Raw genomic sequence first — 27386 nt, 5'->3', positions numbered from 1 at the left:
AAAAAGAAAGGAAGGAAGGAAGGAAGGAAGAGACAAAGAAGAGGGCACGGAAGGTTACCGCAGTCATGCGGAGGATGGATGAAACGAATATACACGAGTCAAGACAACTACCCCAACAGGAGGATGCACCTTGATGCTGGATTCCTTGAAGAAAGAGATCGGAAAGCTTGCTAACGAAAGTCCGCGGCTAATGAAATACGGAGACCTAACGCCAATACTTGAAATCAACTTGGTATTAATGCAAGAAATTGGAACAATCATAGTGAGATTTTATGCAAAGGAGCCCCACAAAGGCAATATAGATATATCGGAACGGAACCAATGTTGGATATCTTCAAGCTCAATCACTCCACGTAAAACCAAATGGCTGGACAACGAGATAAAACCAGGGGGAAAAAATGTATGAGATCCACATTGCGTCACCAGCCGGAACACCTTGTATATGCATTCGGATGAAAAAGTCAAAACAGAGTAATGGCACTGCCTGCCTGCAATAAGAAAGGATTTCTAACGCTCGACAATGATGCTAAGGGAGGAAGAAGTCATAGCGCCCGGCGCACTTCGACCCGTATTTTTCATATAAGTATCTCGTAGGAACGAGTGGATATTTACAGCACTCGGTATCTGAGACGGTCAGCATATCTGAAACATCAAGTGTATCAGACCCAATAAAACGTACAGTTTGAGTAAATCTTCTAAAGTGTGGGAGGTACAGTCGCGACCTTTCGGAATCTGTCGGATGATCTCGACGATGGTCTCAAAAACATCACCACCTCTGTAGGCCAACAATGCCGGAGCCTTGATATGATCCATCTCGGCAATTTCATGATGGAGCTTAACGAAGCGGACGGTTGGGTTTCTGCGCGCAACACCTTCCAGGCAGCCTTCTACTAGAGCGCTACTCTTTGACTGTGGTAGGAGTTAGTGACATTTCGGCCTATCGTGTAGTAATGGAAAGTGTCACACATACCTCGGGATTATATATACAGACGACCACTACCGTATCGGATGTGACCTTCTCAATGGCATCAAGGTATCCGACCGCATCGACTGTATCGACTGACCCATACATCCTCCGCCGGGGACTAGGCCGCCGAAAGCTCCGGTTCCTCAGTTCCTGTATGCGCTCTTCGCGCCATTGGCGGAGAAAGTGTTCCTCATCCTCATCACTGAGCGAGCCATCCGGAGGCGGAGTATTGTGCAGAAGATGGGAATCGTCGGTAATGTATTTAGCATGGTCAGGATGATGCAGTGTTTTGCGGAAGGAACTTGCGCGCGCGCGCTCGAAGGCCTGGGCATCGGCTATAACACCTTTGGGACCGGTGTTGGCATCGAAGACAATGTTTGGGACATGGTAGGTGGACGAGCCGGTTCTCATGGTGGGATCGTGGTCCTCGGAGTCCGAGAACTGCGGGTGATCTTGTTCGTCGTCCGAAGGGTTGGAGTCGTGATCCGAGTCGTTGTCACGATCCTCAGGATGTGTAGAGTACTTCTCTCGATTGGACTGAACCAGACGGTTGAATTCGTCTTGGGCGGAAGACATAATGAAAGGAAGGGAACACGAGGGGGGTGTATATAGACTTTTAAACGAGCGAAGGATGAACGATGATGGTGTGGGATATTATTAGAGTCGGGCTGCGCCTTGATCTGCGACCACCGGCAGGGAAGTGTTCCTTCGTTTCTCTTTGCTTTTTTTTTTTCCTTCTTGTCCTGAGTATTACCTTTTTTTTTCCCTCCTTTTTTGGTTTGTCCTGTTGCCTGTTGCCTTTTCTTTGATTCACCTAGCTTGTTCCACTTTAGGGTGCGTTCCGGCAGAATTGGGGCACAAAACAATGAATAACGGCGAGGAGGATGACGACTCTAATTTGGATGGTTGTTTCAGAAGGTGTCTGTGCAACCTCCTGACGAGAGTGATGCTAAAGAGAGGCGGATTGACTTCACTGGAGACCGAGGATGGAGGCTAAGAGTGGCGGGATGAAACAACAAATTGGTGGGAAGTTTGGAACAGCCGGAGGGGGTGTCCGATGGGGCCGATCCTAATGTGCCCCATTGTCCTCTCGTCATCAGCATCCCACCCCCCCTTTTTCTCTCGCTGTGTTTCAAGAAGTGGAGTCCGTTTCAGCATTTGCCGTAGACTAGAAGAGACGAAGAACATTCCACTCAACCATTGAGGTCATGGTCAAGTCGTTGTTGGTTTTCTTGAGATCCAACGTGGGAAGGAAGTCAGCAAGTGGGAAGTTTTTGACGGACAATGAATTAACTTTCCTTTTTTTAGCAGCCAACCACGTGGACTGACGGTCAATCAATGCTTACTTCGCTCATTCTCACCGACATTCATCCTTCAAACCTGCATCTTCCAAGTTCCAACACAGTTCTCTTGCCATCCATTTGCTCATCCAAATCGAGGTCTGTGCTCAATCACCAGCACGATACGAGGGTGTCTTTTTTCCCAGACTGGCACTTATTTCAAATCGATCGTCCCTTCTCTCAAATTTGAATGCACATCGAAACCCAACCCACCCACTGTAGAAGGTGGAGCGCATCCTTCGGTTTTGTCCAGTTGCTAAGAGAGGAAAGTGCCCGGATTGCGCGCCATGTCTCCTTCACAGGTGCTCTGAAGGCCGGTTGCAATTGGTCACTGGCCAGTTCTAAAAGCAAAATGTCCAATACATAGTATATTCACAAGGATTATGAGCAGCTGACAGTCGCCAACACTGCGTACGAGAGTTCCGAAAGTAACTGCGTATGCCATTTGTACCAGTAATGTGTCAATAGTGTGTCAATCATCTCCCCAAATCTTAGCTAATTGCAAATGGAGAACCATAAGATACCATGAAACGGGGTGGAGGAAAATAAGGCGGGGATCAAAGAAGAAAAAAGAGGAGCCGCTGAAACGTAGTAAGACCCAACTCCAGGTCGAGACAAGCTCTCGTGAAAACAGTCAAATGGCACATCCAACACTTTCAGAACAGGCAAGTTAATTAGGAAAAAGAAAAATAAAAAGTGATCACAAGTCAGACAAGGAAAACATCATAGCTTGTTCGGAAACATTCCCTCCCTGTCCACCACTAGATAATAAAAACAGAGTACATGCAGGAATCAATGCGTAAGAGAGGCTATCAAAAACAGAACAATCACAAGTAGTCCAAGGATTGGAGAAGAGAAGACAAAAAAAAAAAAAAAAAGTGGGGGAAAGGGGGTGGGGGAATTTGCAGACATGGGTAAAGATTAGAAGAGAAGTGTTAAGAAAAAAGAAATCAAGGCAGATCTCCAAAGCCCACGGAGTATGCGTTAAAGCTGAACAACTTTGGCTGAGAGGCATCTCCACGCGGTGTCTCCTGCAACCATCCCCAGTGGCCTGTCAATCGGCAGTATTATTAAGACCACCACGTAAGTCATCGAATAGTGTTACTTTGTTGCTGTTTTTTTTTATTTTTCTTTTTTTTTTGATGATTATGTTTCTGTCGTAGCGCGTCCATGGTGCGATGTGACAGGGTTCGACTCAAATGCCCAACCACCCTGATAGTCTGCCCTTGATAGCTCGTCGTTCCCTTCTTGATGACTTCGCCAGCATTCCCACATAATACATATATTATGGAAGTAAGGCGACAATACTGCTCCTCGGTAAATAAGATTATCGTACAACGGCGGATGTTCGACCTATTGCTGCAAGATTATGTTGTGAAAATATCGGAAAAGGACATGGCAAGACAGAGACAGGGTATCTTTGCTTTTTTTTTTTTTTTCTTCGGAGTTGTCGGCTTCTACCAGGCCCAGACCTTGAGCTGTAACGAGAGTAAGATGTTTAGTACACTGAACTCCGACCCTGACGACGAACGACATGCTTACCAGAGAATCCCAGGAGCCTGTGCACAGACTAATGCCGTCATTGCTGACTCCAAGACAGCTGACCCGGTTTTCGTGACCGCTAAGAGAGCCAACTTTGTCGCCCCGGAGGACATCCCACACCTTGCATGAAGTCAGCCAATTGTCCGTTTCGTCGCCAAATTCAACATTAAACCTACCTTGCATTCAAAATCGTCATAACCAGCGAAGAGCAGTCTTCCAGAGACGGAGAAAGCAACGGACGTGATACCACACAATATTTGGTCGCTCTGAGGATTTGGGGTTAGATCAATTACTGTCTATGTTGGGTTGAGACGGGGGTGAAATCGACGTACCTGGTAAATGTTGAGTTCACGATCCGCGCGAATATCAAAGAGACGGCAGGAAGTATCATCGGAACCAGTGCCGAATGCATTTCCGTCGGGGAAGAATTGGATAGCATTGATGTCCGATTCGTGTCCAGCGAAAGTCTGAACGGCCTTTCCGGTACGAATATCCCAGAGCTTCGCGAAAGCATCACAGGCGCCCGAGACGAAAATGTTCTGGTTGGTAGGGTTAATGCTGATCGACATGACGTCGCCCAGGTGGTCGGCGAATTCAGTCACTTTCGAGCCCGATTCAATATCCCATAGCATGCAAGTCATGTCTCCGGACGAGGTGATAATACGACGATCGTTGATAAAGCGGCAGCAGGAGAGGTATCCCGAGTGCCCTGACAGCTCGCGCGCAACACGAGTAGGACCTTCACGCGAAGAGAGGTTGTAGATTGAGCAGATGTTGTCTAGACCACCACACGCAACGTAGTTTCCACTCGGGGCATAGGCGCAGGTCATGACCCACGATGACCTCAGTGGGATCGCATGGACTTTATTCGTAGTGTAAGCATCCCAGATGATAAGCTTTCCATCTTGCGAAGCAGAGACGAGATGACGTCGGTCGGTCGACCAGTGCATAGCGTAGATCTTGGCGAGATGGCCCTTGAGCGTCCGACGGGGCTTCATTCCGATGCGAGGCAAAGTGTCAGTTTGGTTTTGCGCGACTTGACGGACTGGACGGCCAATGTCAGTACTTCAGATAGCACGAAAGCCCCGAGCGTCGGGGGCTGCTCGTCACTCGCAGTGGAAACGGGGTTTCATACGAGTGGTATCGGCCAGCTCATCCTTTCTGCGCTTGATCCTATCCTTCAACCCTTCAGCTTCGCGCCGGGCCGCGGTGATCTTGGCCTGCATCTGCTCGCCGCTCATATCGGCTGCCATCTTGACGGAGCAAGCCCCTGGAGAGGGTGATAGTCAATTGATACAGGTGGGCGTGATCGGAATAGGAGAGCGAGACGGAGAAGATAGAGGAGGGGGGGAAAAAAAGGGGGAGGAAGTGAGAAGAGTCGACGGCGACGGGCGTTTGGGTAATATCCAGGGGACTGGGAGCGAGTGTAGAAGGATTCGGGGAGAGGGGACGCGGGAAGAGGGCGGTAGGTGAAAGCTGAAGGAAGAAGGGTGAGGGAGAGCGAAGAGCGAAAGAGGGGGGTTTGATTGGATGTGGAGCGAGTCCGGCGGAAGCGACCGAGCGAAAAAGCAAGAAACTTTCGCCCCGGGGGGGAATTTGACTGCAGGGGAAAAGAAAACTGCTTATGTGGATGGAATGAGAGGAAATTAAAAAAAAAAAAAAAAAAACCAGAAGAAAAATCTAACAGACAAGGGAAAATCTGATGAACAAACAAAAAAGGGGAGGTGCAAAGGTAAGAGGTAAAAATTTAATTCAAATCAAATCAAATAAAATACAGGCATCTCAGATGACAAGTTGGTTGTCGTTAGCAATTGCAACCCTGGGCAGTAGTAAATAGCACACCAGTAATCAGCCGACGCTCCGGAACTGCCACCAGGAGGTACCACAACAACTTGTATACAACTTCACCGTCAACTATGGTAAGCATTGACATTGGAGATCAAACAACGATTCTACTAATTCACTGGACGATCAGGTTCAAAACAGATTAAACATTGAGAGACAATTTCTGTGATTACTTCTTAACGCGATCGATCCAACGGCTCAGCAAGAACAGAACAACGTGAAGAGAAATTCTTTTTCTTTTTTTTAAACAAAAATAATAATAAAATAAGTAATTAATCAGATTGGAGCCTCCTGATGGAGATTGACAATACCATTTCCCAATTACACGAGGCCATGATTGGTCAGCCAGCATGGGTACCACTCAACTCCCAACTAACTAACTGTAGGTACCTACTTTAGGGGGTTAAGTTTAAGGAGAGGCAGAGAAGAAACGGAAGTCTTCCATCCTCCATACCCAGTGGAGTCCTCATCATTTACACATACCTGGTTGGCCATGGCGGAATTTCACATAGTGGAGGAGGGAAACTTAAAAGACCGCGGAAAAGTTAGCAAAAGTGGACCAAAATCAGCATGAAAATAGTAGACGGTGGAGCATCAAACTGAGGGTGTGTGTGTACGTATTAAGAGGGATGCGAGTGATAACAATCAGATCGAACGACAGTCAAATCTACAAACGGGCTCCGTAGTGAATCAATCGATTGTACTAAAACTCATATAGTCAAACATGGTCCTGGTAAGTTTTATGCAAGCCAAAAAGTTTATAACTATGGAGTCATCCATAGACCATAGACTACTACTAGTGCTCTTAATAAGTAGTCCCTTACTAGTAGTCAAAAAGCCTCTCCCGAATCCCGTCTGGGTTCAGGTTACGTACATGACTGTATGGCATTATACCATATAATCAATGTTCTCGAAGTAGATCTTCTCCAGCTATATTTTGATATACTTTCCATGTTGCTTCCATATATTGAGGCAAGGACTGATGTTATCTATTTTATTGAACTTTCATATACCTGTTCGCATAACCGAGTGCTCCGGGTAGTTGCAGCATGTACTCCGCAGGGTGGGAGAACATCCTAAAACCAACGAGAATAAGGATCAACGTGTAACCTGCAGATCCCGTAATGATTTGGAAGTAGCTGTCATATTTATGATCAAAACTGCCGGTGGCCATAATGCAAGGAGTCTAACTAGGGCAATGTATGAAAGTATATACGTACATTAGTACTCCGTACTAGTAGTTAGTATGTACTCCGTACATCCAGTTCAAGTCACGACCTGATGCAGATGTCTTGAGCCTTGCATTCTCAGCTCGTGATAACCCACAACCCTAGGTGGACAAAAGCACATACTAGATACCAACGGTTTTGATCTAAATTTGTGTTTCGGCTGTACAACCTCGGGGCACTGCATGAAACAGCGTGCAGGCTCTCCATATACTGGTGGTTACTCCGTACTTTACTAGTATATCAATTATCACTCACACCAATGCTGAGCTCGGAAAATGAAAGTGATCATTAGGTTACCTCTCTGTACGGGCCATGACACCCAACATACACAATGGGAACAGTAGACCGACTAATCTCCTCCGTATCAGTCATCGAAGGCAATACTACGTAGTAAGACAGTCGAAAGGTTAAAGATTGTAACAGCACTGTAAATAATTCGGGCCTAACCTACTGTCGATAGGGATAAATGAACAAGTGTACGTGATTTGTGGATAATGCTGGTCAGTGTTCCCTAAGGTGGGGGCTCTATCGCAGAAATTGGTCGGCATATCCAATGATTTAGTCGATTGAGACTTTGTTCCGAGTGGTCCGTGAGACTCTCCTCATCTCGAGCAATAGCTCCACTGCTAAGAACATAGCTCGGAGACCGTGCCTGACTAGTTTGACCAACGCCCCTCTTCAGCGGAGGTCGTCATTACCCGTGATTAATAATAATGAGGCGCTATAACTAGTAAAGAAAGGAGGATTCATTGTTTTTTTTTTCTTTCTTTTTTTTTTTTGCCCTAGATTGTTACCCGGCACACTTAGCCATGTCCTGCAGAGTCGTGGTTGACCGACCCTTCTGCACTCTTCAAAAGCAGACCGATTCAATGGCAAAGACTTTCTCATCCAACACATTTTTGATCCTATGACGAAATATGCATTTCCTCCGGCCCGGCTATGCCGGTTAGTGGCGTTTCATTTCATTGCCGGAAATGGAGGCGCAGCTGCCCGTGGCTGAACGGGTAAAGCTGAATACCAAGCCTTCTGGTTAGACAGTCGGTTCATCAATCGTGCATTTCTGGGACAACAATAGCACTGGTCTATAGAGTCTGTATAAAAAGGGTGTTGGAATAACCCTAAATCCTGCAGGGCATGGTATCAATGGATCATACTTAGCCCTCCTGTAGGAATGGCTTCGAATAGCGCTGATTCTTAGACGGCGCCGTGTTTTGCAGCCAGCGCTTGTTTAGTGTCTAATCATAGAACCTTGGGTTGTCTGTGCGTCTTGAGAAGACAGGTCATTGGTCTCATTTTCTATTGGCTGTAATCTTGGTTCTTGCTATCATACCTCTATGGGAATCGTCTACCTTCGCGGCAGGTTACTACTAGTTGAAGTCGTTCGCAAATACTTCATATACGGGGTATGTTCGCGAAGGCACGTGCGAACCTAAATGTCATACCTTATTGGTCAAAATTTAAAATTCTTGGAAGATCATGGAGCTAGCATTGATCATCAAAGACTTAAAGACGGGCAATAACCACCTGTTTTGGTAAACGAGGGCGACGTCAAATGTTTGACCCCGGTTTTCCAAACGACGCCATCATATCAGTGCTCTGAAAACTTGACACCACTGACAGGGGGGCGCCGTATTGTGCAGACTCTTTCTATTTTTTCGAGCGAAAATTAAATGGTGGGTTCCGAGTTGGTCTTTGCTTGCTGGATCTACAAGACTCCGCTCGTTCCGGAAATGGGGCATCATTACGGAGTAAACCCACTGGAGGGGCTGGAGGCCTATAAGCGAGGGAGCCCAGAAGGGAGGCAATTTCCTGAAAGCCCTTCACTTTCCACAAGTAAAATGACGGGTGTACTCTGAGTACATAAGGTCTTGTGCTGATAATGTCGGGGAATAGACACTTTCATACGAGCTTTTTGTTGGCTGTATGGAATGCTATGAGCTATCCTGAAGTTTGTGCGATATAGGGCGAAATGGGACTTGAAAATGACTTGAATCAAGGCTATCTTTGTTCCCAGCCCAGATATTACCGCCTGACTCATGAGACTACCCACGGTCGTTTATTCTGCACTATAACTGATATGGAGCTCCGCATCAAGATCTTGTGACTTGGGTCTTAAACGAAAGAGGCTAGGTTATGTATAAATCCGGGGAAAAAGAACAAAGAAAGGAAAAGAAAAAGTAGTGAGCATGGTGCTCATATTTGACCAGTACTCACGGGTATCTCCATTTGGCTTCAGCGCACAGTCGTGTGCAGCTTGTAGTCCAGCTCACAGTACAGGTTCAAAAAGGACGACGAGTGTGGTCCAAAAATGCCTGAGTTCAGCTGCTGAGGTAGCAACGGCTGATGCTTTACATCTCTGGACTGAATGCACGTAGTTTTGACCAGCCAATGGTCTCAAACATTGGATACAGCCGAATGGCTGCTCACTGGGTATGTCTTGAGCATCGTAAGAGAGCGCCGAGGTTTCTGGCCTCAAACTTAGCAGGGGATCGCGATTCATTCGATGATAATGTCCATTGAAGGTAATCTGACGCATGGCACTTGGCCTGGTAGTATTCGGTGATGTGTATTGCGATTGGAACATCGCATGATAATGGGCGTTAGATGCCATACGACATATTGCCCTTTTGGAATATATATAAGTTAAACCGTCACGGCTTGCATTTGAGGGTTTGTTTAGGGCCAGCATAACAGTCAATATGGCTTAGAACAAGTTATGGTTGGTATGGTGGGTATATCATCGTACATCCAATAGAAAAGAAAACAGTAATCTCGAGTATACTCGGCTTTGTATACAGAAATTTTCAAACATAGGTCTGGGCTCGAAGTAAGCTCTTGGGGTTCAAGATGACGGGGGAAAGGGAAGAAAATCAAAATAAAATATTAGATGAGCAGAAAATATATAGCCTGTCGTGGTTATGGTAGGGACCTGTTACCCTGAGCCAACATGCTCTAAACGGTGATCTAAAAGTAGGATAAGGCAAGACAAGGCAGGAAAGTAGAGGGATGGGTATACGTTGCCGGTCTGCCTGGCGGTATGCCACTGGCTGAAGGTGGTTTAGACTACATTTAGGTATATTCAATAGTCCAATATATTGCGTGTTGGTGGTGGATTTCGTAGATCAATATCTCATGGATCCATGCAAGGTTCATCTTAGGGCTGGGTCAAAGCGGAAGACGAAGCGGTGAGATCAGGTCAGCAGAACAAGCATGCCACCACATACGATGCAAAAATTAGTAATATCAATACATAGTCGTAATTAATTCGCCCCCCTTATATGGAGAATCATTCTCATTAAGTAGTAGTACTCCGTATACGTGGAAGGAATCCCATGTGTTCAGCATGGACCTTCATTCTAAGCTATCTAAACCCTACCGGAGTTCCCGACAATTAAACTAAGGCAAGACTACGTAATGGATGGGTGGTTTGCATGATCTGAATCCGGGTTTACCATCTAACTGGTTAAGCGTAGTCCTCGTTGCGAGGAGCATAAGTTTCTACGATCTACGACTTCCCCTCAATACAAGCAATTTCCTAGCGCTTGGAGATGTGCTTAGGTTGCAGTTGCCATCTCCACCACTATGTAGGACAGGTCGAAAAGAAAGGAAGGGAAGAAGAACGAGAGAAAGAAAGAAAGAAAGAAAGAAAGAATAGAATGGAATAAGCAAATAAAGGGCAAGGGCCGAAAGGAAAGTCTATCGATCGAGGTCGACAATAGAAAGAAATTTGGTCGCAGTGGCGGGTGGCGCGCACAGGAGAAGAGGATGTTCTCCGTAACAGGAGACAATCGCCTGAGGCGCCTGACTTTGAGAAGGAGAGACTCCGCTTTCGCTTTTTTGGCCCAAAAGCCAAGTCCCCGAAGTCACTCGTTCCCTCTCGGACGACTTTTGCCCCCATCAGTCAACTCATAACATCGACTCAAGTTCTCCCTGACATTCACGCGGCGTGGTGTTTTATCGTTTGGGGGTTCCCGCCTATCCCTGTGGTTCTTTTTTGTACTGTACAGTTAGTTCTCTTCATCTTTGCGCTCATTGCGTTCGCATACCCCCGGTGGATCATCGCCCATTAGGCCTGACGGACTTGGTGACCGAACGAGTCTTGGCTTGGATCAAATCTCCCTTTCAACCTCCTCATCCTTTCTGCAAACATCCTCCATCCCCAATCATCGACTTGGCCCCAAGGGTCCCCCCTAGACTATCGCAGATTTTCACGTTTAACCCTTCATGACCTGGGAATAAACAGTCCGAACCCCCTTTGGATTCTCTGCCGATTTCCCACACCCCCCTCGAGTCACGCCCTCGAGCGATTTGTTTTCCCATCTTACTTTAGGGGAGGAAAGCAGCCACCACGGATCGAATTCTCCATCGTCCCGACATCCCTCATCTGACGGAACCTCATCTACGAAACCTGTCCCCTTTACGATCCTCTCGCCCATCATGCGGGAGGTCAACTTCAGTATCCCAAATGTCAATAAGGCTTCGGTGAACATTACAACTACCCTTTACGACCGGCGTGCCCTCGATTGCACGTCTACCCTGCCCCTCATAAATTCTCTCAACCATCTCGCCTATCTAACCACTTCTTCCGCGCGAATTCGCGATATCCTCACGGTCGATGGCGGGATTGAACGGTTAGTCTGCATCCTCAAAGAGGGCCGCAGTAGAGATTTGATGGAAATGTGGAAGTGGAGCCTCGCCTTCCAGTGTGTGGTCAACATCGGCGTGCGGGGCTCAGAGAGCGTGAGGACAAGAGTAGTCGAAGCGGATATGGTGCCGGTGATTGCGACTATTCTTGACAATTATATCAAGGTGGTGGACAAGGCGCGGGCACGAGCAGATAGCGAAAACCAAAGACACTCGTCACGGCATCACCCCAAGGCGGCCCCTGCCGCGGGCGATGTGACCGGGCGCCCGTCCTTCCCAGACCAGTCGTCCAACAGTGAGCAACGCACCTCTCGCCGCCAGGCACCTCCCCCGTCGATTGAAATCCCTGCATTCCTCCACCAGAACACAAATGCGCCCGACGCAAACGCCATGAACGTCACCTCGTCACCTCGTGCTCCCATGACCTCACCTCCAGAGAGGAGCACGTTTGGACAAGAGGCCCACATCCACAGATCGCACGATGGTCGCCATTTGCACAATGGTCATCGTCACAGGGCGATGCAGCCCCTGGCCACTGCCTTGCCACCCATGGATACCGCTGATGGCTTCGGTCTGCGTCCCGTGCGGGACACAGAAAGACTCCCAAGCATGCTGCCCACCTTACACAACGGGATTACATCGCAGCCTGATTCTCCGACGACCCCCAGCGGCCCTGTGCAGTCTCGCAGCCATGCCCCGACGACTGCAGCCAGACAGCGACCTACGTTGAGGCAGCAACAGTCGGCATCGGGAGACTCTGATGATGGGAATGGAGAAGGCTCCACTCTGGGGGACAACACCGGCTCAGCAGAGACATCGGAGCCCATTGTTGGCCTCCAGAACCAAATGGAGATCGATGAAGTGAGCGACCGGCAAACTATGATAGACGGCGTTTCCAATTCCCATGATCTGACCGTGACCGATCCGTCTGAAGGCCAAGAAGCCGAGACGTTCAACATCAGCCATCGTTCCACGGTGGATGGCAGCATCATCAACAACGACAACACGCAGACCAACACGGCTCTGGGGCTGTCTCCGACACAGGCCGTTAATAACGCCAACTCTCCCGCTCTCGTCCCGAGTCCATACTCCCTGTACTTCCGCGACCGGTCTGCAGCCCCCCAGAATGTCCTGACAACAATGCCCCGTGATGAAGATGTCTTGATGTCTCTCCAATTGTTGGCCTATGTCTCGAAGTACTGCAACCTTCGGTCATATTTCCAACACTCTCACCTCGTGCCGAAGCTCAAGGTCGACCGTGAACTTCAGATGCTGGAGGAAGGAGCGTCGCCGATCGAACCGCCAGAGGAAGAGGAGGAGTACATGCTTCCTGACGATGTCAACATCTTCCCCTTGGTGGAAAAGTTTACAGTGCGTCATCACTCCAAAGACATGCAGTACTGGGCTTGCGTCGTCATGAGGAATCTCTGCCGCAAGGACGAGTCGAGGGGTGGCATTCGACAATGCGCATACTACAAGTGCGGAAAATGGGAAGAGTTCCAGCGACAATTTGCCAAGTGTCGCCGTTGCCGCCGCACCAAGTACTGCAGCAAAGATTGTCAGAAGGCCGCGTGGGTGTATCATCGTCACTGGTGCCACACCACGCCATGATATGAACGGATGAACTTTGTCTAATATATCTAATGCATACCTGGCTTGCATAGCGTCATACCTGCCATCTTTTCTTTTTGTTTTCGAGATTCCACATCTACCCGTGCATGGCATTTCAGAACCTGGCGGCGTTTCTCTTCATCTCAAGATACCTTTTCTGTGTTCTCTATTCCTGCAATTCCCATATCTCAAACTCTGTTATTACACCCACTGTTTCATTAACGTTGGGCATGATGCCTATTTACTACTCATATGGATAACCTCTAGCGGTCATGAATCTGCATACAGTGTTTTCCCAAACACTGGGCCTTTCTGTCATTCATATTCCTGTTGCTCATTTTTTCCCTCTTCGTTTCCCGTTGGTTATCTTGAAACAATCCATATTCCATCTCCTCGACGCCGGACGATTTTCCTTTTGTCAGTAGCTCTTTAGCATATTTCTTGGCTCAAACGGTCTTGTTGGGAGCATCTTCGTTTGGCCTTTTGTGTTATTGTCGATATTTACCTCATTGGCGAACCATTGGTCTTGGCCTCTAAATACCACAGTGAATGTTCTGCTTGACGGCAGTCTTGTCTACTCTTTTCATTGCTCTCAGTGCATCCATGTGCATAATATGTTTTGATTAATCTCCTTTTATGAATGAAATAGTCTCATGATTTGGTTATAGTTCAGTGCTGGACCGTTCTTCTACTGCTTAGTGTTGGATAACAAGGTATATAACGCAAGCGGAACAGGATACAGTTCTGTGGTCTCGAAGCCACATTCCAGCTATCATTTATCGAACTTGTACGTTGCAGCCAATCGTGCCTCTAAGTGTTCTTGGGCCGTCAGGGTTCGTTTGCCTGGTTCCAGACTCCCAGCTCCGCCGCCAAAGCCAACTTTCTCGTCCTGGACACCACTCTCCTTGCACTTTTGTCGATGGGCGGTTACTATATCACTAGGGACAGGGACCAGTTCTGTCTTATCCAATGGGTGGCAAAAGAAGACGATACTGTAACGATCCTGCGGGTTGGGGGTCTGTTGCTCCGATAGTGGGAAAACGACGCGGTGGACGGTTGATTTCAGAAGCCCATCTGTCCAGTAGCTAAGCAAGTCGCCGATATTGACTAGAATAGGAGGGAAAGGGAAGGCAGCATCCCTGTCCTCCTCAGCAGTTTGCCCTGGTTGCACTGGGACGGGTGCCCAGGTTCCTTCTGGCGTCAGGATCTCCAGGCCTGGCTGGCCGGGACGCTGGAAGAGCAAGGTGACGCTGCCATAGTCGGAATGGGCGCCTGCACGAACGTCGGTGCCGTGCTGGTAAGATGAGGTTGCCGGGGAGGCGATTGACGGGTAATAGAGGTAACGGAGATTACAACCAGTCGGGCCTTGACTGGGGTCGTGACGAGCTGTGAAGAAGTCCTCAGGGATCTCGAGTCCAAGTGCTAGCAGCTTGAGGATCCTGTCGCAGGTTTTGTTGCAGAGATCTGCGAAATGAGCGATTTCCGGCTCATGTGAAGTCAGGGATCGCGGCAGTGGGTGTTGGGCCTTCCCGTCTTTGAATTCCCCAAAGTTGAATGCCCTGAGTATGATCTTAGTTTGATTGTGAGTAATATAACGGGGGGGTTCCGACTTACTCTTTGAAGTCACCTGTCTACGAGCACAGATGGTAAGTATAGTCATCAGTCACAACTGCGGCTAGAGACGAAGTCATAGTTACCCGTTGGTGCTCTGGATCCAGCGTCTCGACATGCATACCGGACCAGCCATAATTCTAGGGCGGTCAGTTACTTTATACAGCCTCTCGTATGAAGGGACTTTATACTCACATTGGGCTGGATCCGACAAGCCGCCTTTTCCTCCACGGGGGACTTAAAGAACTGCCTAGACTATCATCGCTGAGTCAGTTACGCCGTTGTATAAGGACATGGTTCTCGATGGGAAGGCCTGCGTGGAATGTGGTCGTACAAGGTCAAAGGCCTTCTCAACATCACTGACGGTGAAGTCAGTTCCTTTGCTGCTCACGTAGAGGAAGCCATATTTCGCGGCTGCGTCCAGCATCGCCTTCCCCACGGCGGGGTCGTTCGGATTCGAGATGTCCAAAATTGGGAGTTGAATGAGGGGCCCCACGGGTGTGTTTTCCCCCGCCATAATGAGTTATCGGTTTTACCACGGGTATAATTAATTGATAAAGGACCTCTGCAATTGTAACAGAAGGGGGAGAAGGGGAGGGAGGGGATTGCCGGAATATAAAGATAGAGATGGGGCTACGGTTATCTCTTATCAGAATTCGATGGTTGTCGGATCGGAGCGATGCGACAGGGTCCTTTAGAGTAAAGAATAGGCAGTGAACTATCGGTTTTCTGTCAAGGATAAAACCCTTCTAAGCTAACAGTTGATGGTATAGGGGGGTTTAATGTTGTGTGTATACTAGTAGTCAAAAAATATATATATATAACCTTATGCAGTGGCGGTAAGTATATATCTTGTATTGTATATTGTATCAGTATGACCGACGGTTTCGAAACCTACAAGTTCAAAATACATCAAAACCCTACCTATACCTTCTAGGCAAAAGAGATAAGTCATGAAGTCAAATCGAAAACGAAAGAAATGCCATAGGAATAAGCATGTACATTTGTCCATAAAACCGGATCAATTGGCTAGATCTGAGGCAGTGAAGGACTTGGATATAATATTTATTCGTCAGTTGGCTGACCGGAAGCACCGCCATTTCAGCCAATGGAAACAAATCATCATTTGAATTGATCGCCCAAAAACAACGAACTTCAACACCACCAGCTGGACTCGTGCCACCCCTCCGTGTTTCCTCTCCCTCCTTCTCTCCCTCCTCTACATTCTCATCCACCCTTCCTATACTCCTTTTCGTGGACTGCTTCCTCCCCCTCCTCTTCTGTTCTCCTCTCCGGTCACCCTCACCGGGTCTCTCCATGCCTGGTATCCGTTAAGGTTCCTTGGTCCTTGACACAGCTCTAGCTCCAATTATGCCGAGTAAGCTCCTGCTGCAGCTCTTTCTGTTCTAACTGAAATGAGAGTCGACTGACTGATGATCTCTCCCTCTCAAAAGTTCGCCCATTGGATGAATGGGCCGCTGCCCGCACGCAGTCCCTTCCACTCTCCGCTCTCAAAGGTGCCGTCGTCGGTATCGATGCGTCGCATTACATCAAACAGCACCTCCTCCACCCTTCCACCCGGGAGCCTCTCCTGGTCGCTCTTGGCGGATTCCCGTTCGCGCTGAGGAATAATATCGAACGAGAGCTGCAGCTCTTCAAGGACTCGGGCGTAGCATGTGTTTTTGTCTTCGACGGTCTTGACTTTGGCACTAAGAACCAGCGACCCCACGTATCGCCGGAGTCGGTACGGGCATTTGAGCAAGCCTGGGATCTCTATGACCAACAACAGGCTGATCAAGTGGTGGACGCATTTAGTGGTGCTGGTAGGGGTTGCCTGGACCCTTGAATCGAGGAGCGACTCGCTCTGCACCGCCTGAACCTGCACTGACAATGTTTGGGTATTCTAGGCACTCCTCGACCGGAATCACTGTATCGGTTCTTGCAGCGTATTCTTCATAATAATGGTATAGATTATATTGTGGCGCCTTATAGTGGTGCGGCTCAGGTGAGATGGCGAAGATTTGCTGTGCCCGTTTCCTAAGCGCTTTTGACAGCTAACTATTGTATAGCTCGCCTACCTCTCAAAAGGCCCTAATCCCCTGGTGGATGCAGTGTGCGGCCCATCGGAAATCTTGATGTTCGATGTGGATAAGTTAATTACCCGAATTGACGCCGACCCAGCGCAGTTTTGCTGGATAACCAAACAGACATGCCAGGAGGAATTAGGTAGACTGTCCAATGAGCAGTTCCTGGATTTCTGTCTCCTCTTGGGGTCTTTATTCCTACCCACATTCCCCATATTTGAGAACCCCGCCTTTCCTGGAAAGGGCGCTACCATTCGGGATGCTCTACCGATGTTCAACTCTGCTGGACGGAGCGCCCTCTCGCTATGCGCTCAGTTCGAGGAGGATCGCCGTATGCAGGAGCTTCAATACACAGACCGTTACAAGCGTGCATTCATGACAGTGAAGCACCATGTGTTTATAGATGCGGAAGGACGGGTGGGCCCGATGGACCCAGAGAACACCTCTTCCGACATGCACGAGCTGATCGGTCAGCGTCTTCCCGAAGAACTCTACTTTTATCTATCGAAAGGTGTCTTGGGTGCTGATGTGCCCAACTACCTGACGTCTGGCGAGGTCATGGTCTCTCGGCCCTTGGGCGTGGAAGATACAGAAATCTATCGCCAGGTTGCCGGGACCACCCTTACTCCAATCAGAACCCAAGCGATATGCCTGCTTTCTAACTCCCTCCATAGATTCTACCAGACCAAGGTGATCCAAGTGCGCACTTGGTATGACGAGAGGTCCGATACATCAGTCAATCTCAAGTCTTTGCCTTCGGTTAAAGATACTATTCAGTCTTGGAAGATCCGTATTGATCAGCTACCGGAGGGATTGAAAAAACTGCAGGTTAGTCTACTGATGACCGTTGATTTCACAGCGTTCCGCTAACCGAGACCAGCGGTCGAATGGTCCGTTTAAATTTGCCGTCCAAAGCTTGAAGGATTCGGAGTTTGTGTCCAAGTCTCTTTCTGCCAGGGAGTCCCAGGTATGTCCCATTCTGTTCGAGATGTGCAAACATGGCAATCTGACTAGTGCCAGCCGTTGTCATCCCAAGAAGAGATCCTTGCCAACGTCTTCTGGAGATTCTTACAACTGCGTGGGTATATCGACGAGAAACACCAGCTCACCTCCTGGGGCTCTTGTCTGGAGCAAGCCCTATCGGTACTTGACCCAGCCGATAATCTTGAGGAGGCTACTTTCCTTGCCATTGAGATGGTGCGCTTTGGTGTCCTCAATGCGAAGCAATGGTTTTCCCACGTATCGGGAGGCCCGATGAGAGGTTCTGGTAAGCTAATTGAGCCTGCATCTTATGTCAGCAGAGCCATGCTGATATGTCTTTGAAGATGAGGACAAGAACTTCAATATTCTCGTCTCTCGCGTGGCGTGTATCGCTAAATTACAGCATAAGAGCATTGGCTACTCTGGACCCTTGAGCCGGCAGCTACTCTGCTACCGATCGTTGGTTTCGGAAGTCCGTGTCACATTAAGGAATCTGATTGAAGTCGTTTTGACGGGTCTTCTACTCAGCGGAGATGCTGACAGGGATCGCGATGACTGGACCGGATTGAGCGTCAAGTAAGCGGGACCTTGCCCTAGCCAACGAATGACTGGCCTAACATGATGTAGATTGCCCTTTATCGACGACAATGACTGCGGCCTGGGTATCGCCGTCCGCACATACCTCGATGACTTGCCCCTGCAGGCCGACCCGACATCGCCAGAGGCACGGGCTGAAGTGAAGTCGAAGGGCAAGGAATGGTTCCAACACAGCGATAGCTTTACAGGTAATTTGGATTTGGCTTTCAAACTTTGGGATGCGGTGAGTAGATCTTACGCTATAGACTTCTGGCGTGAACTCTGTACTGATTTCACCTTGCAGGTCTACAAAGGAACACAGCACGCAGGAAGAGAATTCAAGGACGGTAAACTATTTGGAGACGCCAACAGCTGGTTGACCGAGAGGCGGTGATAAGAATTTACTGAGGGTAAGAGGTGCAGAAGAATATGAACTACCGTAATTCAACATTTCTGAAAATCTACACGATCCTACCAGCCGGACCCTATCAGTTGTTGGTCATATGAATGTGAAATCGCCACCGTTTGATGGATGGGCTTATACTATGAATCCAAAAACCCATGTTTTAGTAGGATACCATGCCTCTGATGATCAACCACGGTTTAGTAGATTTATTCATTCACTTATTTAATTGTTATTTTTTTTATTGTTTTTAATTACTGTTTCCGTTGAAGCTGGACTTTTTTGTCAAGTTGATACCAAGTGTCCTCTTCCGACCCGCTTTGTCGATCTGCCGCGGAGCTCTTTTGGCTCTTTGGCTCTCCGCGCCGATGCTCCATTTATCAGCCAACTTTCATTGCTCCGGAAACTGATCATTTGCAGTCAAGGCGCAATTGTTTCAACCTCTGTTTCCGAACGATAAAGCTTGTCCTCACGTTTTATCTTCCCAATAGTCACCATGGCTCGTCTGAGCTATCTGCTCGTGAGCTGCCTCAGCGTCGTGAGCGCTGCTTCGGCAGTCGTCGACCTGGTCCCCAAGAACTTCGACAACGTCGTCCTCAAGTCCGGCAAGCCCGCTCTCGTTGAATTCTTCGCCCCCTGGTGCGGTCACTGCAAGAACCTGGCGCCTGTGTACGAGGATCTTGGACAAGCTTTCGCCCATGCCGAAGACAAAGTTACCATCGGCAAGGTCGATGCTGACGAGCACCGCGATCTCGGCAAGAAATTCGGTATCCAGGGGTTCCCGACTTTGAAATGGTTCGATGGCAAGAGTGACAAGCCCGTGGACTACAACGGCGGTCGTGATCTGGAGAGTTTGTCTAGCTTCGTGTCGGAGAAGACGGGCATCAAGCCTCGTGGCCCGAAGAAGGAGCCCAGCGAGGTTGAGATGCTGACGGATTCCTCCTTCAAAACTACTATTGGAAGTGACAAGGACGTTTTGGTTGCTTTCACCGCCCCTTGGTGTGGACGTGAGTTTACCCTTTTCTTGTCTTGATACTCAGCTGGGCTGTTTATTGGATTTATCATGGGGTGCGTTGATGGGCTTGACTGGGTGCTAATTTGCTACTAGACTGCAAGAACCTCGCCCCTACCTGGGAGTCCCTCGCGAAGGACTTCGTCCTCGAGCCCAACGTTGTGATCGCCAAGGTCGATGCTGAGGCAGAGAATGCCAAAGCCACTGCCCGGGAGCAGGGTGTCACCGGCTACCCGACCATCAAGTTCTTCCCCAAGGGCTCCAAGGAGGGCATTGCTTACTCTGGCGCTCGCTCGGAGGAGGCCTTCGTTGAGTTCGTGAACGAGAAGGCTGGCACCCACCGCTCCGTCGGAGGCGGTCTTGATGACAAGGCTGGCACCATCGCCTCCCTCGACGAGCTGGTCGCTAAGTACACCTCCTCCCAGAACGTCGAGGAGCTCCTCAGTGAGGTGAAGACGGCTGCAAAGGGTCTGCAGGACAAGTACGCCCAGTACTATGTCAAGGTTGCCGAGAAGCTCAGCCAAAACAAGGAGTATGCCGGCAAGGAATTGGCTCGTCTGAAGAAGATCATCGCCAAGGGTGGTTCGGCGCCGGAGAAGGTCGACGACCTCATCTCTCGTAGCAATGTTCTGCGCCAGTTCCTTAGCCAGGAGAAGAGCGACATGGACATGAAGGATGAGCTGTAAGTGTACAAATTCGTATATGACGTGATGGGGACACACCCGGAGAGCTAGCTATATGTGATATGAACGTGCTCTTGGCTACAGAACTTTGGTATAAGTCCATCTCTGTAGAACCCCTATAGGGACAATGAATGAAAATGAAACATTTACACCAAGTCGTGAAAAACACTACTACATCTATGAAAAATAACCAGATAACATTCTCAGGGTATCGTATGCAATCGTCTTAAGACCACGAAAAACAAGGCCCTGCAAGGACGCAAACCTCTAATCAAGACGAGAAAAAAGAATGCAATGAATGCGCAAACAACCAAACTCCTCATAGAATCAAAACAAATCCCCTAGTCTACCCTCGTCGCACTATCCACCATAGCAATCCAGATCACTTGGTCGGACTTCCTGGTCCCGTCGGCGTACTTGAATCCCCAGCAATTGTCAACGAAGCCTCCAACTCATCAAGGCGCCTTGCCATATCGTCCACTGCCACCGTCCGTCAGTCACCTAAGCCAACATGTTCTCTCTGGGGGGAAGGGGGCGGGGGTAATAGGACAAGACGTACGTTTCCCGAACATCTCCCGCGACACATTATCGAATTTATGCTGTAATTGATCGAGAAGGTCATCCACAGCTGCCGCGAGCTGACCCTGTGCATCGGTAGCCTAGGTGTAGAATTAGTACACAGATTGTACCGGTAAGATGAGGAGGGGGACGTACCTGTTCGCCAGTGGGGGGAGTAACAGCCTCGGAGGTAGAGACCGATTTATTGTCGTCTTCCGTCATTTTGAACCAACAAGTAAAGTATTAAAAAAAAAAGAAAAAGAAAACAATACAAAAGTATACGTCACAAAAAGAAAAGAGGGACGTCAAACACGTTCCCAACCAAACCCTGACACCAGTAGTATAGTATTTACAGCCAGGAGACGCAAGTCATCACGATAAGTGCGCGCATACATACCACATACCATACAAAACCCAGGATCAACTATTCTCCATCGCCGATAGAGAGAGTCATCTAATCCTTATACAGCCTAGTGCATCCTTATCAATAGCTCTAACCGGATCAGGTCTAGTTCACATCCCAAAAAAATTCCCGTGGTTGCTACTCTTTGATCGTCTGGGCTCTTACAAGTTCTGGTTTTCGAGTATTAGGATACCCTTCTTTTTTCTTTTTTCTTCTCTCTCTTTTCTTTTTTTTCGTTTCTAAATTACAGAACTTTAAGGTTCTTATCAGGGAAAAATGCCTAAGCGGAGTAAATTGCTTCAGGCTCTGGATGACCACCGGGGTCGCGATTATGAGGCTGAGAAGCAGAAGAAGCTAGTTAAGGCGGCGGAAAAGAGGAAGGCTGCTAAAAAGGCTGCTGCTGGGGAGGATGGTGTTCAGGCGAAGGATAAGGTGGGTTTCCTCCTTTATCTTAGTTCTTGTCTTTTTGCTTTATATATGGTTCTCGATTGGCAATTGGTATTAACTGATTTTGCGATCAAAGGCCGAAGACCTGAAGTCCAAGAAGCGCGAAGCCGAGGAAGAGGTCGAAGAGGAAGGATCAAGCGACGAGGAGGAGGAAGAGGAAAAGGAGGAGACCTCCGATAAGGAAGAAGAGGAAGAGGAAGAAGAAGAAGAAGAAGAAGAAGAAGACATCCCGCTCTCTGATCTCTCGGACGACGAAAGAGAAGACGTCGTACCACACCAACGTCTCACGATCAACAACTCCGCCGCAATCAATGCCTCCCTCAAGCGCATCTCCTTCATCACACCCAAGACCCTATTCTCTGAGCACAATTCGCTAGTCTCGCAAGAGCCGATTGACGTCCCCGACCCCAACGATGACTTGGCTCGCGAGCTGGCCTTCTACAAGGTTTGCCAGGCGGCTGCTTCGACGGCGCGTGGACTACTCAAGAAGGAGGGTATCCCGTTTACTCGGCCTGGAGATTACTTTGCTGAGATGGTTAAGACGGATGAGCACATGGGCAAGATCAAGAAGAAGCTGTATGATGAGGCGGCGGGCAAGAAGGCGGCTGCGGAGGCTCGCAAGCAGCGTGATCTGAAGAAGTTCGGAAAGCAGGTCCAGGTCGCCAAGTTGCAGCAGCGCGCGAAGGAGAAGCGTGAGACTTTGGAGAAGATCAATGATCTGAAGAAGAGTACGTTTGGTTCCTCGACCTTGCTGTATTGGCTTCCATGCAATGAGTTTGCTGACAGAATCGTTTGAACAGAGCGCAAGGCCAATCCCTCCGGCCCTACAGACAATGACAACGATATGTTCGACATCGCTATCGATAACTCCGAGTCCAAGGGCCGCAAGCGTGGCCGTGAGGATGGTGGCGGTCCCAACCTGAAGCGTCAGAAGAAGAACGAGAAGTACGGTTTCGGCGGGAAGAAGCGCCATGCCAAGAGCGGTGATGCTATGTCCAGTGGAGACCTGCGCAGTTTCTCAGTGAAGAAGATGAAGGGGGGTGCTAAGAGGCCTGGTAAGAGCAAGAGAGCTGCTGCCAAGGGACGGATGTGATTGACTTCTTTGTTCTTCTTATTTTTGCTTGTATGGGATGTAAAAGCTGGCTTTATGGGGTTTCAAAAAAGAATACTGTCGATTATCTCCTAGACTCTGGATCTAGAATCGTGGAATTATTCCGCGGTTTCGGGTTTGCTCTATGTGTACATTGAAATAATATGGATGACCTTGTCCACAGCACCTGCCTTCTTATACTAGTACATTCTAAGTACTTGCTGGCAAAAGAGATATGTTAACATCGCTGACAAAGGCATGCCCAGCCATGTCAAATGCCATACCAGCTATACGGCGGCCCTAAGATTGCACTGACGGCTTTGGAAGCATAATAAGCTTACCAACGCTTCGATGACCCTAAAATTGCAGTGAGAGGCTCTGCTCACTAGCATGGGGTCACTGAATATCAAGCTCCTTCTAGTACCTGCTTGTGAGAAAGGTCAGACGTGTATACATACCACTGGGGGATAGTGAAGTCCTACAATCTCAGATTTGGTCCAAAGGGAAAAAAAAAAGATTTGCTCGTATTGAATAAGGATATTATCAAAATCATAGAATGCTGCCTTGCAGCTACGCTCCAATCCCGGTAGTCCCATTTGTTGTCCCATCCATGGCTGTAATATCTAAACCGCCCATTCCTCGGATATGCTCAAGGAGATTATCGACACGAAACCCTATATTGAGCTGGTGTTCGGAAAAGACCAGGTCCATTTTGACCTTAGCATCATCTGCATGCTCGAGCGAATGAGCCCGAACCAGCTCCTTGCCGTGTTTTGTATTGCTCTTGTGAATAACTTCGTCGCAACCTCGGGCTTGACAGACCCATGTATCGGATGTTGACTCATTTCCGTTAAGAGTGTCTGACTCCGAGGGTGCCTGGTCACCGACAGAGACCGACGTATTGCGACTTTGGAGGATTTCCTGTAGCGCGGGTGCCTTCTGAAAAGGCGTAGTTTCGGGGTTGGAGAGCATTGAACGGGTTCTGCGTTTCGCCCGCGTAGATAAAGGATCGCGGACAAGATCATGACCGCGAACTTTGCTGGGAGTTTCAAATTCATCCATTGCATCAGGGTTGCCATCTGATAGATATTCATCGTCCGCTGCGGCGGCACTCCTCGTTCGCTTGCCAATTTTCTTGCTAGCGATCGTGCTTTTAGGGCGCAGCACAGACTTACGGACCCGGCGCCTTCGCGACCTGGGCTGTTCTTCTTCATGCTCACTGTCCTCCTGAGAGGACTCATCTTCGTTGGATAAACGAGGTCGTAGTGGAGTGAACGCTATTTGTTGCACGTCATGTTTCTTCGCGGCGGCTTTCAATTCTCGGTATATGACTTTGCGTGACCAATCAAAATTTGGAGTTTTTGCCTCATCCATGAGCTCTATAATTGCATCGGCTTTTGAGGCTATGAGGTCTTGGGCATATTCTGCACTATCGATCTCGAAGCGCCCCACTATCGTGGAGGCAACAAGATCAAGATTTAGTTGGCGTTTCGCCAAGTGTCCGGCCTCCTTTAGGTCAAGGATCACCTGGTAAATGGCCTCTGTTTGCGTTTTAGAGACCGCGGTTGGGTCTGGTTCATGGGTTGCCTCTTCCGGTTCATCGTCGGTTTTGTCTTCTTCGGGTTCTGATTCTGCCTTCGGTGATTCTAATTCGGCCTTAATCTCTTCGTAGTCCTCCTAACCACCGAGTAAGCTACCGGTATTGATAGTACAGGAGGGGGACAAGTACCGGAAACTTTTCACGAAGGTGCGCAAAAATGTCTGTATCGACCCATTGAACACCCTCCTCGCCCTTAAGCATTCGGGTAAGTAGGAAGTGATGATGTTTGTAGAAGACTTCAGCCGAATCATCATTATCCTCGCAAATCCCATGCGTATGGCTCACGTACTATCCCAGGGGTTCTACGTCAGTGACGATACTCCACTACAAGCGCATGAACGGGGATCCACTAACCTCCTCGCACAAGTATTCAACGCTCGGAGTCCGATTCCTCCGCTTGCTCCGCCGCCTTTTCTGGTGTCGGTCCGTTAAGAAATATAGTAAATCGATGGCCTCCACCACATCATTGAACATAGGCCGATAACCCCTCGCAGGCGAGATGGAGAACCAGCCCGCACGGCCGGCAACCCAGATGCCAACCTCGCCATCATCATGCTGGCCGTAAGCGTAATGCGTAATGTTTTCAAGAACAATTCGTTTCGTAAGGTAGTCTTGGTCGAGCACTGATTCCAGCGATTGATGTGTCAGAATGAGGGGGACGTGAGCTATGGTATGTGAGCTGTTGTAGATCGGAACGCACCGAGGGACTCCTGCTCCTCCTCCACCTCATCCAGGCACCCGGTTACTTGGACAGGATTGTCCGGGGAGGCCGTGAGGAGGTTTGCATAGCGGGATTTGCCCGGGACCAGGACTCTGACCTCGGATAGACTGAATTCTTCCCAGTCGTTCTCGTCAGCAAGAGACGGGTCTCTGGCGGCCAGGACACTATCTTCTCGCGATGTCATGTCTCCGGAGGCAGCATGATGCCTTGACCGACATGCAAGAAAGGGGTCACAAAGAGGCTCTTGGAAACCGATACAATGAGAAACGGGATGAAATAAAGAAGAACGGGTGGTATTGACAGGCGTTGTTGAGATTCCAAAGGGTCTAAAGAGTAGACGATGGTTTTGTATTTATTGAGTCTGGTAATTACCAGGCGGTACCCATTATGCACTACTCATGAATTCCGTATCTTACGCGGTCCATACGTCAGACTGTATTACGAAGTTTACGCCTTTTGCAAGTGGGCGCAAACCCGCAGCTGTTTTTCCTTCCAGTCGCAGTCGCAGTTTCAGTTCCGTGCTGTGGTTGTTCAGTTGATAGAGTACAGCTTCTCTCATTCTTGGATATTTAGGGCTGCGGGTCAATTGAGCTGTTTTGTTTCTAGATTTGGTCGCATACAGCATCGCCTAAGCTACTACTTCAACTCTCCTCCAATTTCTCTTTTCCCGCGACTGATGGGATTCCGCCCGGGCTTTAGGCTATTTCGAACCACCATGTCTGGAGAAAAGATCTACGAAGGTGTTTTCGGTATGCTCTCCACATCACATTTCTTTCACTCAAAATACAACGTATTTTGGCAATCAATAGCGAGCTAACAACTGCAATAGCCGTCCATAAACCCCAAGGAGTCACTTCCGCCGATGTCATTCGCACCCTCCAACACCACTTCAACCCTTCAAAGCTCTTCAAGCCTTGGTTAGAAACCGAGCGCGCCCGTCGAGACCGCGAAAGCAAGAACCAGCGCAGACGGCGCCGCACGCAACGTCTGGATGTCAAAATTGGCCATGGAGGAACCCTCGATCCCCTGGCAACCGGTGTGCTAGTCACCGGTATCGGAAAAGGCACCAAACAGCTCAATGACTTCCTGGGATGTACCAAGACCTACGAAACAATTGTGCTTTTCGGAGCCGAGACAGACACCTACGACCGACTAGGCAAGATCGTCCGACGAGCTCCATATGAACATGTCACGCGCGAAGTGGTTGAGAAGGCGCTGGAGCAGTTCCGGGGGAAGATCATGCAACGCCCGCCTATCTTTTCGGCCTTGAAGGTCAAGGGCAAGCCACTTTACGAATACGCTCGTGAGGGCAAGGAGCCGCCAATTGAGATCCAGGAGAGACCCGTCGAGGTGACGGATCTGCGTATTCTCGAGTGGTACGAGCCTGGTACACATGACTTCAAATGGCCTGAACAAGAGGCCGCTGCTGAGGAGAAGGCAGTCGCCGAGAAGCTCCTCGCGAAAGATGATGCTCTACCTGTTGCGCCGTCCGCCGAAGCTGCAGGATCAGTCGAGAAGACAGCAGAGCAAGATACTTCGGCTTCGACAAAACGCAAGACACCACCCCCTGCGGATAGTCCCAAGGCAGCTGAAGATAATACCCCGGCCGCGAACGAGGGTGAGAACTCCCCGGCCGCGAAGAAGCAGAAGGCAGCTGAAGGCGAAGCGGTTCCGGCACAGACTGAGCAATCGTCGTCAAATGCCCCAGAAACGGCAGAAGAGAAGTCAGATGCGCCGCCAGAGAAGGCTGGATCTGCCCCTCAACCGCAATCCGCGGCTGTTAAGATCATTATGACCGTCTCCTCGGGCTTCTATGTCCGTTCCTTGGCACATGACCTGGGCAAGGCCGTTGGCAGCTGTGGACTAATGAGTGAACTCATCCGGACCCGCCAGGCAGATTTCGAACTTGGTGCTGACAAGGTACTTGAGTACCGGGATCTGGAGGCTGGCGAAGAGGTTTGGGGGCCCAAGGTACAACAGTTCTTGGAACAGTGGGAGAAGAAAAGGGCGGCCGAGGCCACTATCGATCAAAATTAACC

At 49.1% G+C, this 27386-nt stretch overlaps 12 protein-coding genes across 12 annotated transcripts; 6 read left to right on the top strand and 6 right to left on the bottom strand.

The window, feature by feature from the left end:
* Nucleotides 1–507: 507 nt before the first annotated feature.
* BDV27DRAFT_4545 (phosducin family protein) lies at nucleotides 508–1751 on the bottom strand. Its single transcript, XM_032076680.1, has 3 exons — nucleotides 971–1751; nucleotides 680–909; nucleotides 508–624 (listed from the first exon to the last, which is right to left on the bottom strand). Exons 1-3 carry the CDS (start codon nucleotides 1541–1543, stop codon nucleotides 609–611), a joined length of 819 nt encoding a protein of 272 aa, XP_031926799.1. The 5' UTR covers nucleotides 1544–1751; the 3' UTR covers nucleotides 508–608.
* A 1980-nt stretch (nucleotides 1752–3731) lies between these two features.
* On the bottom strand, nucleotides 3732–5491 carry BDV27DRAFT_129585 (WD40 repeat domain-containing protein). Its single transcript, XM_032067235.1, has 5 exons — nucleotides 4985–5491; nucleotides 4182–4894; nucleotides 4026–4115; nucleotides 3850–3969; nucleotides 3732–3785 (listed from the first exon to the last, which is right to left on the bottom strand). The coding sequence occupies exons 1-5, from the start codon at nucleotides 5100–5102 to the stop codon at nucleotides 3765–3767; spliced, it is 1062 nt and encodes a 353-aa protein (XP_031926798.1). The 5' UTR covers nucleotides 5103–5491; the 3' UTR covers nucleotides 3732–3764.
* Nucleotides 5492–8820: 3329 nt separating this feature from the next.
* Nucleotides 8821–10155, bottom strand: BDV27DRAFT_129584 (uncharacterized protein). The gene is made up of 2 exons (XM_032067234.1): nucleotides 9670–10155; nucleotides 8821–9606 (listed from the first exon to the last, which is right to left on the bottom strand). Exons 1-2 carry the CDS (start codon nucleotides 9733–9735, stop codon nucleotides 9190–9192), a joined length of 483 nt encoding a protein of 160 aa, XP_031926797.1. The 5' UTR covers nucleotides 9736–10155; the 3' UTR covers nucleotides 8821–9189.
* Nucleotides 10156–11097: 942 nt separating this feature from the next.
* samB (MYND-type zinc finger protein MUB1) lies at nucleotides 11098–13860 on the top strand. Its single transcript, XM_032076667.1, has one exon. It carries the CDS (start codon nucleotides 11361–11363, stop codon nucleotides 13176–13178), a length of 1818 nt encoding a protein of 605 aa, XP_031926796.1. The 5' UTR covers nucleotides 11098–11360; the 3' UTR covers nucleotides 13179–13860.
* Nucleotide 13861: 1 nt separating this feature from the next.
* Nucleotides 13862–15548, bottom strand: BDV27DRAFT_4493 (putative oxidoreductase, 2OG-Fe(II) oxygenase family). Its single transcript, XM_032076669.1, has 5 exons — nucleotides 15124–15548; nucleotides 14985–15044; nucleotides 14876–14929; nucleotides 14793–14809; nucleotides 13862–14737 (listed from the first exon to the last, which is right to left on the bottom strand). The coding sequence occupies exons 1-5, from the start codon at nucleotides 15304–15306 to the stop codon at nucleotides 13951–13953; spliced, it is 1101 nt and encodes a 366-aa protein (XP_031926795.1). The 5' UTR covers nucleotides 15307–15548; the 3' UTR covers nucleotides 13862–13950.
* Nucleotides 15549–15868: 320 nt separating this feature from the next.
* BDV27DRAFT_4476 (PIN domain-like protein) lies at nucleotides 15869–17619 on the top strand. The gene is made up of 5 exons (XM_032076662.1): nucleotides 15869–16167; nucleotides 16244–16612; nucleotides 16697–16794; nucleotides 16859–17342; nucleotides 17548–17619. The coding sequence occupies exons 1-5, from the start codon at nucleotides 16161–16163 to the stop codon at nucleotides 17565–17567; spliced, it is 978 nt and encodes a 325-aa protein (XP_031926794.1). The 5' UTR covers nucleotides 15869–16160; the 3' UTR covers nucleotides 17568–17619.
* A 448-nt stretch (nucleotides 17620–18067) lies between these two features.
* On the top strand, nucleotides 18068–18824 carry BDV27DRAFT_145936 (temperature dependent protein affecting M2 dsRNA replication; the record flags this gene model as incomplete). The annotated part of the gene is made up of 4 exons (XM_032070486.1): nucleotides 18068–18140; nucleotides 18199–18430; nucleotides 18482–18674; nucleotides 18735–18824. 4 exons carry the CDS (start codon nucleotides 18068–18070, stop codon nucleotides 18822–18824), a joined length of 588 nt encoding a protein of 195 aa, XP_031926793.1.
* A 184-nt stretch (nucleotides 18825–19008) lies between these two features.
* BDV27DRAFT_4473 (thioredoxin-like protein) lies at nucleotides 19009–20569 on the top strand. Its single transcript, XM_032076661.1, has 2 exons — nucleotides 19009–19840; nucleotides 19942–20569. Exons 1-2 carry the CDS (start codon nucleotides 19330–19332, stop codon nucleotides 20529–20531), a joined length of 1101 nt encoding a protein of 366 aa, XP_031926792.1. The 5' UTR covers nucleotides 19009–19329; the 3' UTR covers nucleotides 20532–20569.
* Nucleotides 20570–20704: 135 nt separating this feature from the next.
* On the bottom strand, nucleotides 20705–21413 carry BDV27DRAFT_129577 (heat shock factor-binding 1 family protein). Its single transcript, XM_032067233.1, has 3 exons — nucleotides 21243–21413; nucleotides 21088–21187; nucleotides 20705–21008 (listed from the first exon to the last, which is right to left on the bottom strand). Exons 1-3 carry the CDS (start codon nucleotides 21306–21308, stop codon nucleotides 20911–20913), a joined length of 264 nt encoding a protein of 87 aa, XP_031926791.1. The 5' UTR covers nucleotides 21309–21413; the 3' UTR covers nucleotides 20705–20910.
* A 263-nt stretch (nucleotides 21414–21676) lies between these two features.
* On the top strand, nucleotides 21677–23427 carry BDV27DRAFT_4464 (EBP2 family rRNA-processing protein). The gene is made up of 3 exons (XM_032076658.1): nucleotides 21677–21921; nucleotides 22013–22664; nucleotides 22737–23427. Exons 1-3 carry the CDS (start codon nucleotides 21766–21768, stop codon nucleotides 23027–23029), a joined length of 1101 nt encoding a protein of 366 aa, XP_031926790.1. The 5' UTR covers nucleotides 21677–21765; the 3' UTR covers nucleotides 23030–23427.
* A 109-nt stretch (nucleotides 23428–23536) lies between these two features.
* On the bottom strand, nucleotides 23537–25648 carry BDV27DRAFT_129573 (uncharacterized protein). The gene is made up of 4 exons (XM_032067232.1): nucleotides 25327–25648; nucleotides 24981–25249; nucleotides 24756–24914; nucleotides 23537–24703 (listed from the first exon to the last, which is right to left on the bottom strand). The coding sequence occupies exons 1-4, from the start codon at nucleotides 25529–25531 to the stop codon at nucleotides 23597–23599; spliced, it is 1740 nt and encodes a 579-aa protein (XP_031926789.1). The 5' UTR covers nucleotides 25532–25648; the 3' UTR covers nucleotides 23537–23596.
* Nucleotides 25649–26062: 414 nt separating this feature from the next.
* BDV27DRAFT_145932 (pseudouridine synthase PUS4) lies at nucleotides 26063–27384 on the top strand (the record flags this gene model as incomplete). The annotated part of the gene is made up of 2 exons (XM_032070485.1): nucleotides 26063–26096; nucleotides 26177–27384. 2 exons carry the CDS (start codon nucleotides 26063–26065, stop codon nucleotides 27382–27384), a joined length of 1242 nt encoding a protein of 413 aa, XP_031926788.1.
* Nucleotides 27385–27386: the final 2 nt, after the last annotated feature.

Source organism: Aspergillus caelatus, assembly GCF_009193585.1.
Source record: "Aspergillus caelatus strain CBS 763.97 unplaced genomic scaffold BDV27scaffold_107, whole genome shotgun sequence".
In the NCBI taxonomy this organism is placed as follows: Eukaryota; Fungi; Ascomycota; class Eurotiomycetes; order Eurotiales; family Aspergillaceae; genus Aspergillus; species Aspergillus caelatus.
Note: the sequence above shows the minus strand (reverse complement) of the source record. Positions and strands in the feature narration are given on the sequence as shown.

What these genes read in the sequence shown, in the direction of transcription:
- BDV27DRAFT_4545 (XM_032076680.1), bottom strand. Translation starts at nt 1,543, where the DNA reads ATGTCTTCCGCCCAAGACGAATTCAACCGTCTGGTTCAGTCCAATCGA. An exon ending in TCTGTATATATAATCCCGAG is followed by an intron (nt 910 to 970) that starts GTATGTGTGACA and finishes CTCCTACCACAG; the next exon opens with TCAAAGAGTAGCGCTCTAGT.
- BDV27DRAFT_129585 (XM_032067235.1), bottom strand. Translation starts at nt 5,102, where the DNA reads ATGGCAGCCGATATGAGCGGCGAGCAGATGCAGGCCAAGATCACCGCG. An exon ending in TGAGCTGGCCGATACCACTC is followed by an intron (nt 4,895 to 4,984) that starts GTATGAAACCCC and finishes TTGGCCGTCCAG; the next exon opens with TCCGTCAAGTCGCGCAAAAC. An exon ending in ATGACGATTTTGAATGCAAG is followed by an intron (nt 3,970 to 4,025) that starts GTAGGTTTAATG and finishes ACTTCATGCAAG; the next exon opens with GTGTGGGATGTCCTCCGGGG.
- BDV27DRAFT_129584 (XM_032067234.1), bottom strand. Translation starts at nt 9,735, where the DNA reads ATGTTTGAAAATTTCTGTATACAAAGCCGAGTATACTCGAGATTACTG. An exon ending in TGTTTTCTTTTCTATTGGAT is followed by an intron (nt 9,607 to 9,669) that starts GTACGATGATAT and finishes ACTGTTATGCTG; the next exon opens with GCCCTAAACAAACCCTCAAA.
- samB (XM_032076667.1), top strand. Translation starts at nt 11,361, where the DNA reads ATGCGGGAGGTCAACTTCAGTATCCCAAATGTCAATAAGGCTTCGGTG.
- BDV27DRAFT_4493 (XM_032076669.1), bottom strand. Translation starts at nt 15,306, where the DNA reads ATGGCGGGGGAAAACACACCCGTGGGGCCCCTCATTCAACTCCCAATT. An exon ending in TTGAGAAGGCCTTTGACCTT is followed by an intron (nt 15,045 to 15,123) that starts GTACGACCACAT and finishes CAGCGATGATAG; the next exon opens with TCTAGGCAGTTCTTTAAGTC. An exon ending in CTTGTCGGATCCAGCCCAAT is followed by an intron (nt 14,930 to 14,984) that starts GTGAGTATAAAG and finishes TGACCGCCCTAG; the next exon opens with AATTATGGCTGGTCCGGTAT.
- BDV27DRAFT_4476 (XM_032076662.1), top strand. An exon ending in CTTATAGTGGTGCGGCTCAG is followed by an intron (nt 16,795 to 16,858) that starts GTGAGATGGCGA and finishes ACTATTGTATAG; the next exon opens with CTCGCCTACCTCTCAAAAGG. An exon ending in CGACATGCACGAGCTGATCG is followed by an intron (nt 17,343 to 17,547) that starts GTCAGCGTCTTC and finishes CTCCCTCCATAG; the next exon opens with ATTCTACCAGACCAAGGTGA.
- BDV27DRAFT_4473 (XM_032076661.1), top strand. Translation starts at nt 19,330, where the DNA reads ATGGCTCGTCTGAGCTATCTGCTCGTGAGCTGCCTCAGCGTCGTGAGC. An exon ending in CACCGCCCCTTGGTGTGGAC is followed by an intron (nt 19,841 to 19,941) that starts GTGAGTTTACCC and finishes ATTTGCTACTAG; the next exon opens with ACTGCAAGAACCTCGCCCCT.
- BDV27DRAFT_129577 (XM_032067233.1), bottom strand. Translation starts at nt 21,308, where the DNA reads ATGACGGAAGACGACAATAAATCGGTCTCTACCTCCGAGGCTGTTACT. An exon ending in CTCCCCCCACTGGCGAACAG is followed by an intron (nt 21,188 to 21,242) that starts GTACGTCCCCCT and finishes TTCTACACCTAG; the next exon opens with GCTACCGATGCACAGGGTCA. An exon ending in GCGGGAGATGTTCGGGAAAC is followed by an intron (nt 21,009 to 21,087) that starts GTACGTCTTGTC and finishes GGACGGTGGCAG; the next exon opens with TGGACGATATGGCAAGGCGC.
- BDV27DRAFT_4464 (XM_032076658.1), top strand. Translation starts at nt 21,766, where the DNA reads ATGCCTAAGCGGAGTAAATTGCTTCAGGCTCTGGATGACCACCGGGGT. An exon ending in GTGTTCAGGCGAAGGATAAG is followed by an intron (nt 21,922 to 22,012) that starts GTGGGTTTCCTC and finishes TTGCGATCAAAG; the next exon opens with GCCGAAGACCTGAAGTCCAA. An exon ending in GATCAATGATCTGAAGAAGA is followed by an intron (nt 22,665 to 22,736) that starts GTACGTTTGGTT and finishes TCGTTTGAACAG; the next exon opens with AGCGCAAGGCCAATCCCTCC.
- BDV27DRAFT_129573 (XM_032067232.1), bottom strand. Translation starts at nt 25,531, where the DNA reads ATGACATCGCGAGAAGATAGTGTCCTGGCCGCCAGAGACCCGTCTCTT. An exon ending in GGAGGAGCAGGAGTCCCTCG is followed by an intron (nt 25,250 to 25,326) that starts GTGCGTTCCGAT and finishes CGCTGGAATCAG; the next exon opens with TGCTCGACCAAGACTACCTT. An exon ending in ACCTTCGTGAAAAGTTTCCG is followed by an intron (nt 24,704 to 24,755) that starts GTACTTGTCCCC and finishes CTCGGTGGTTAG; the next exon opens with GAGGACTACGAAGAGATTAA.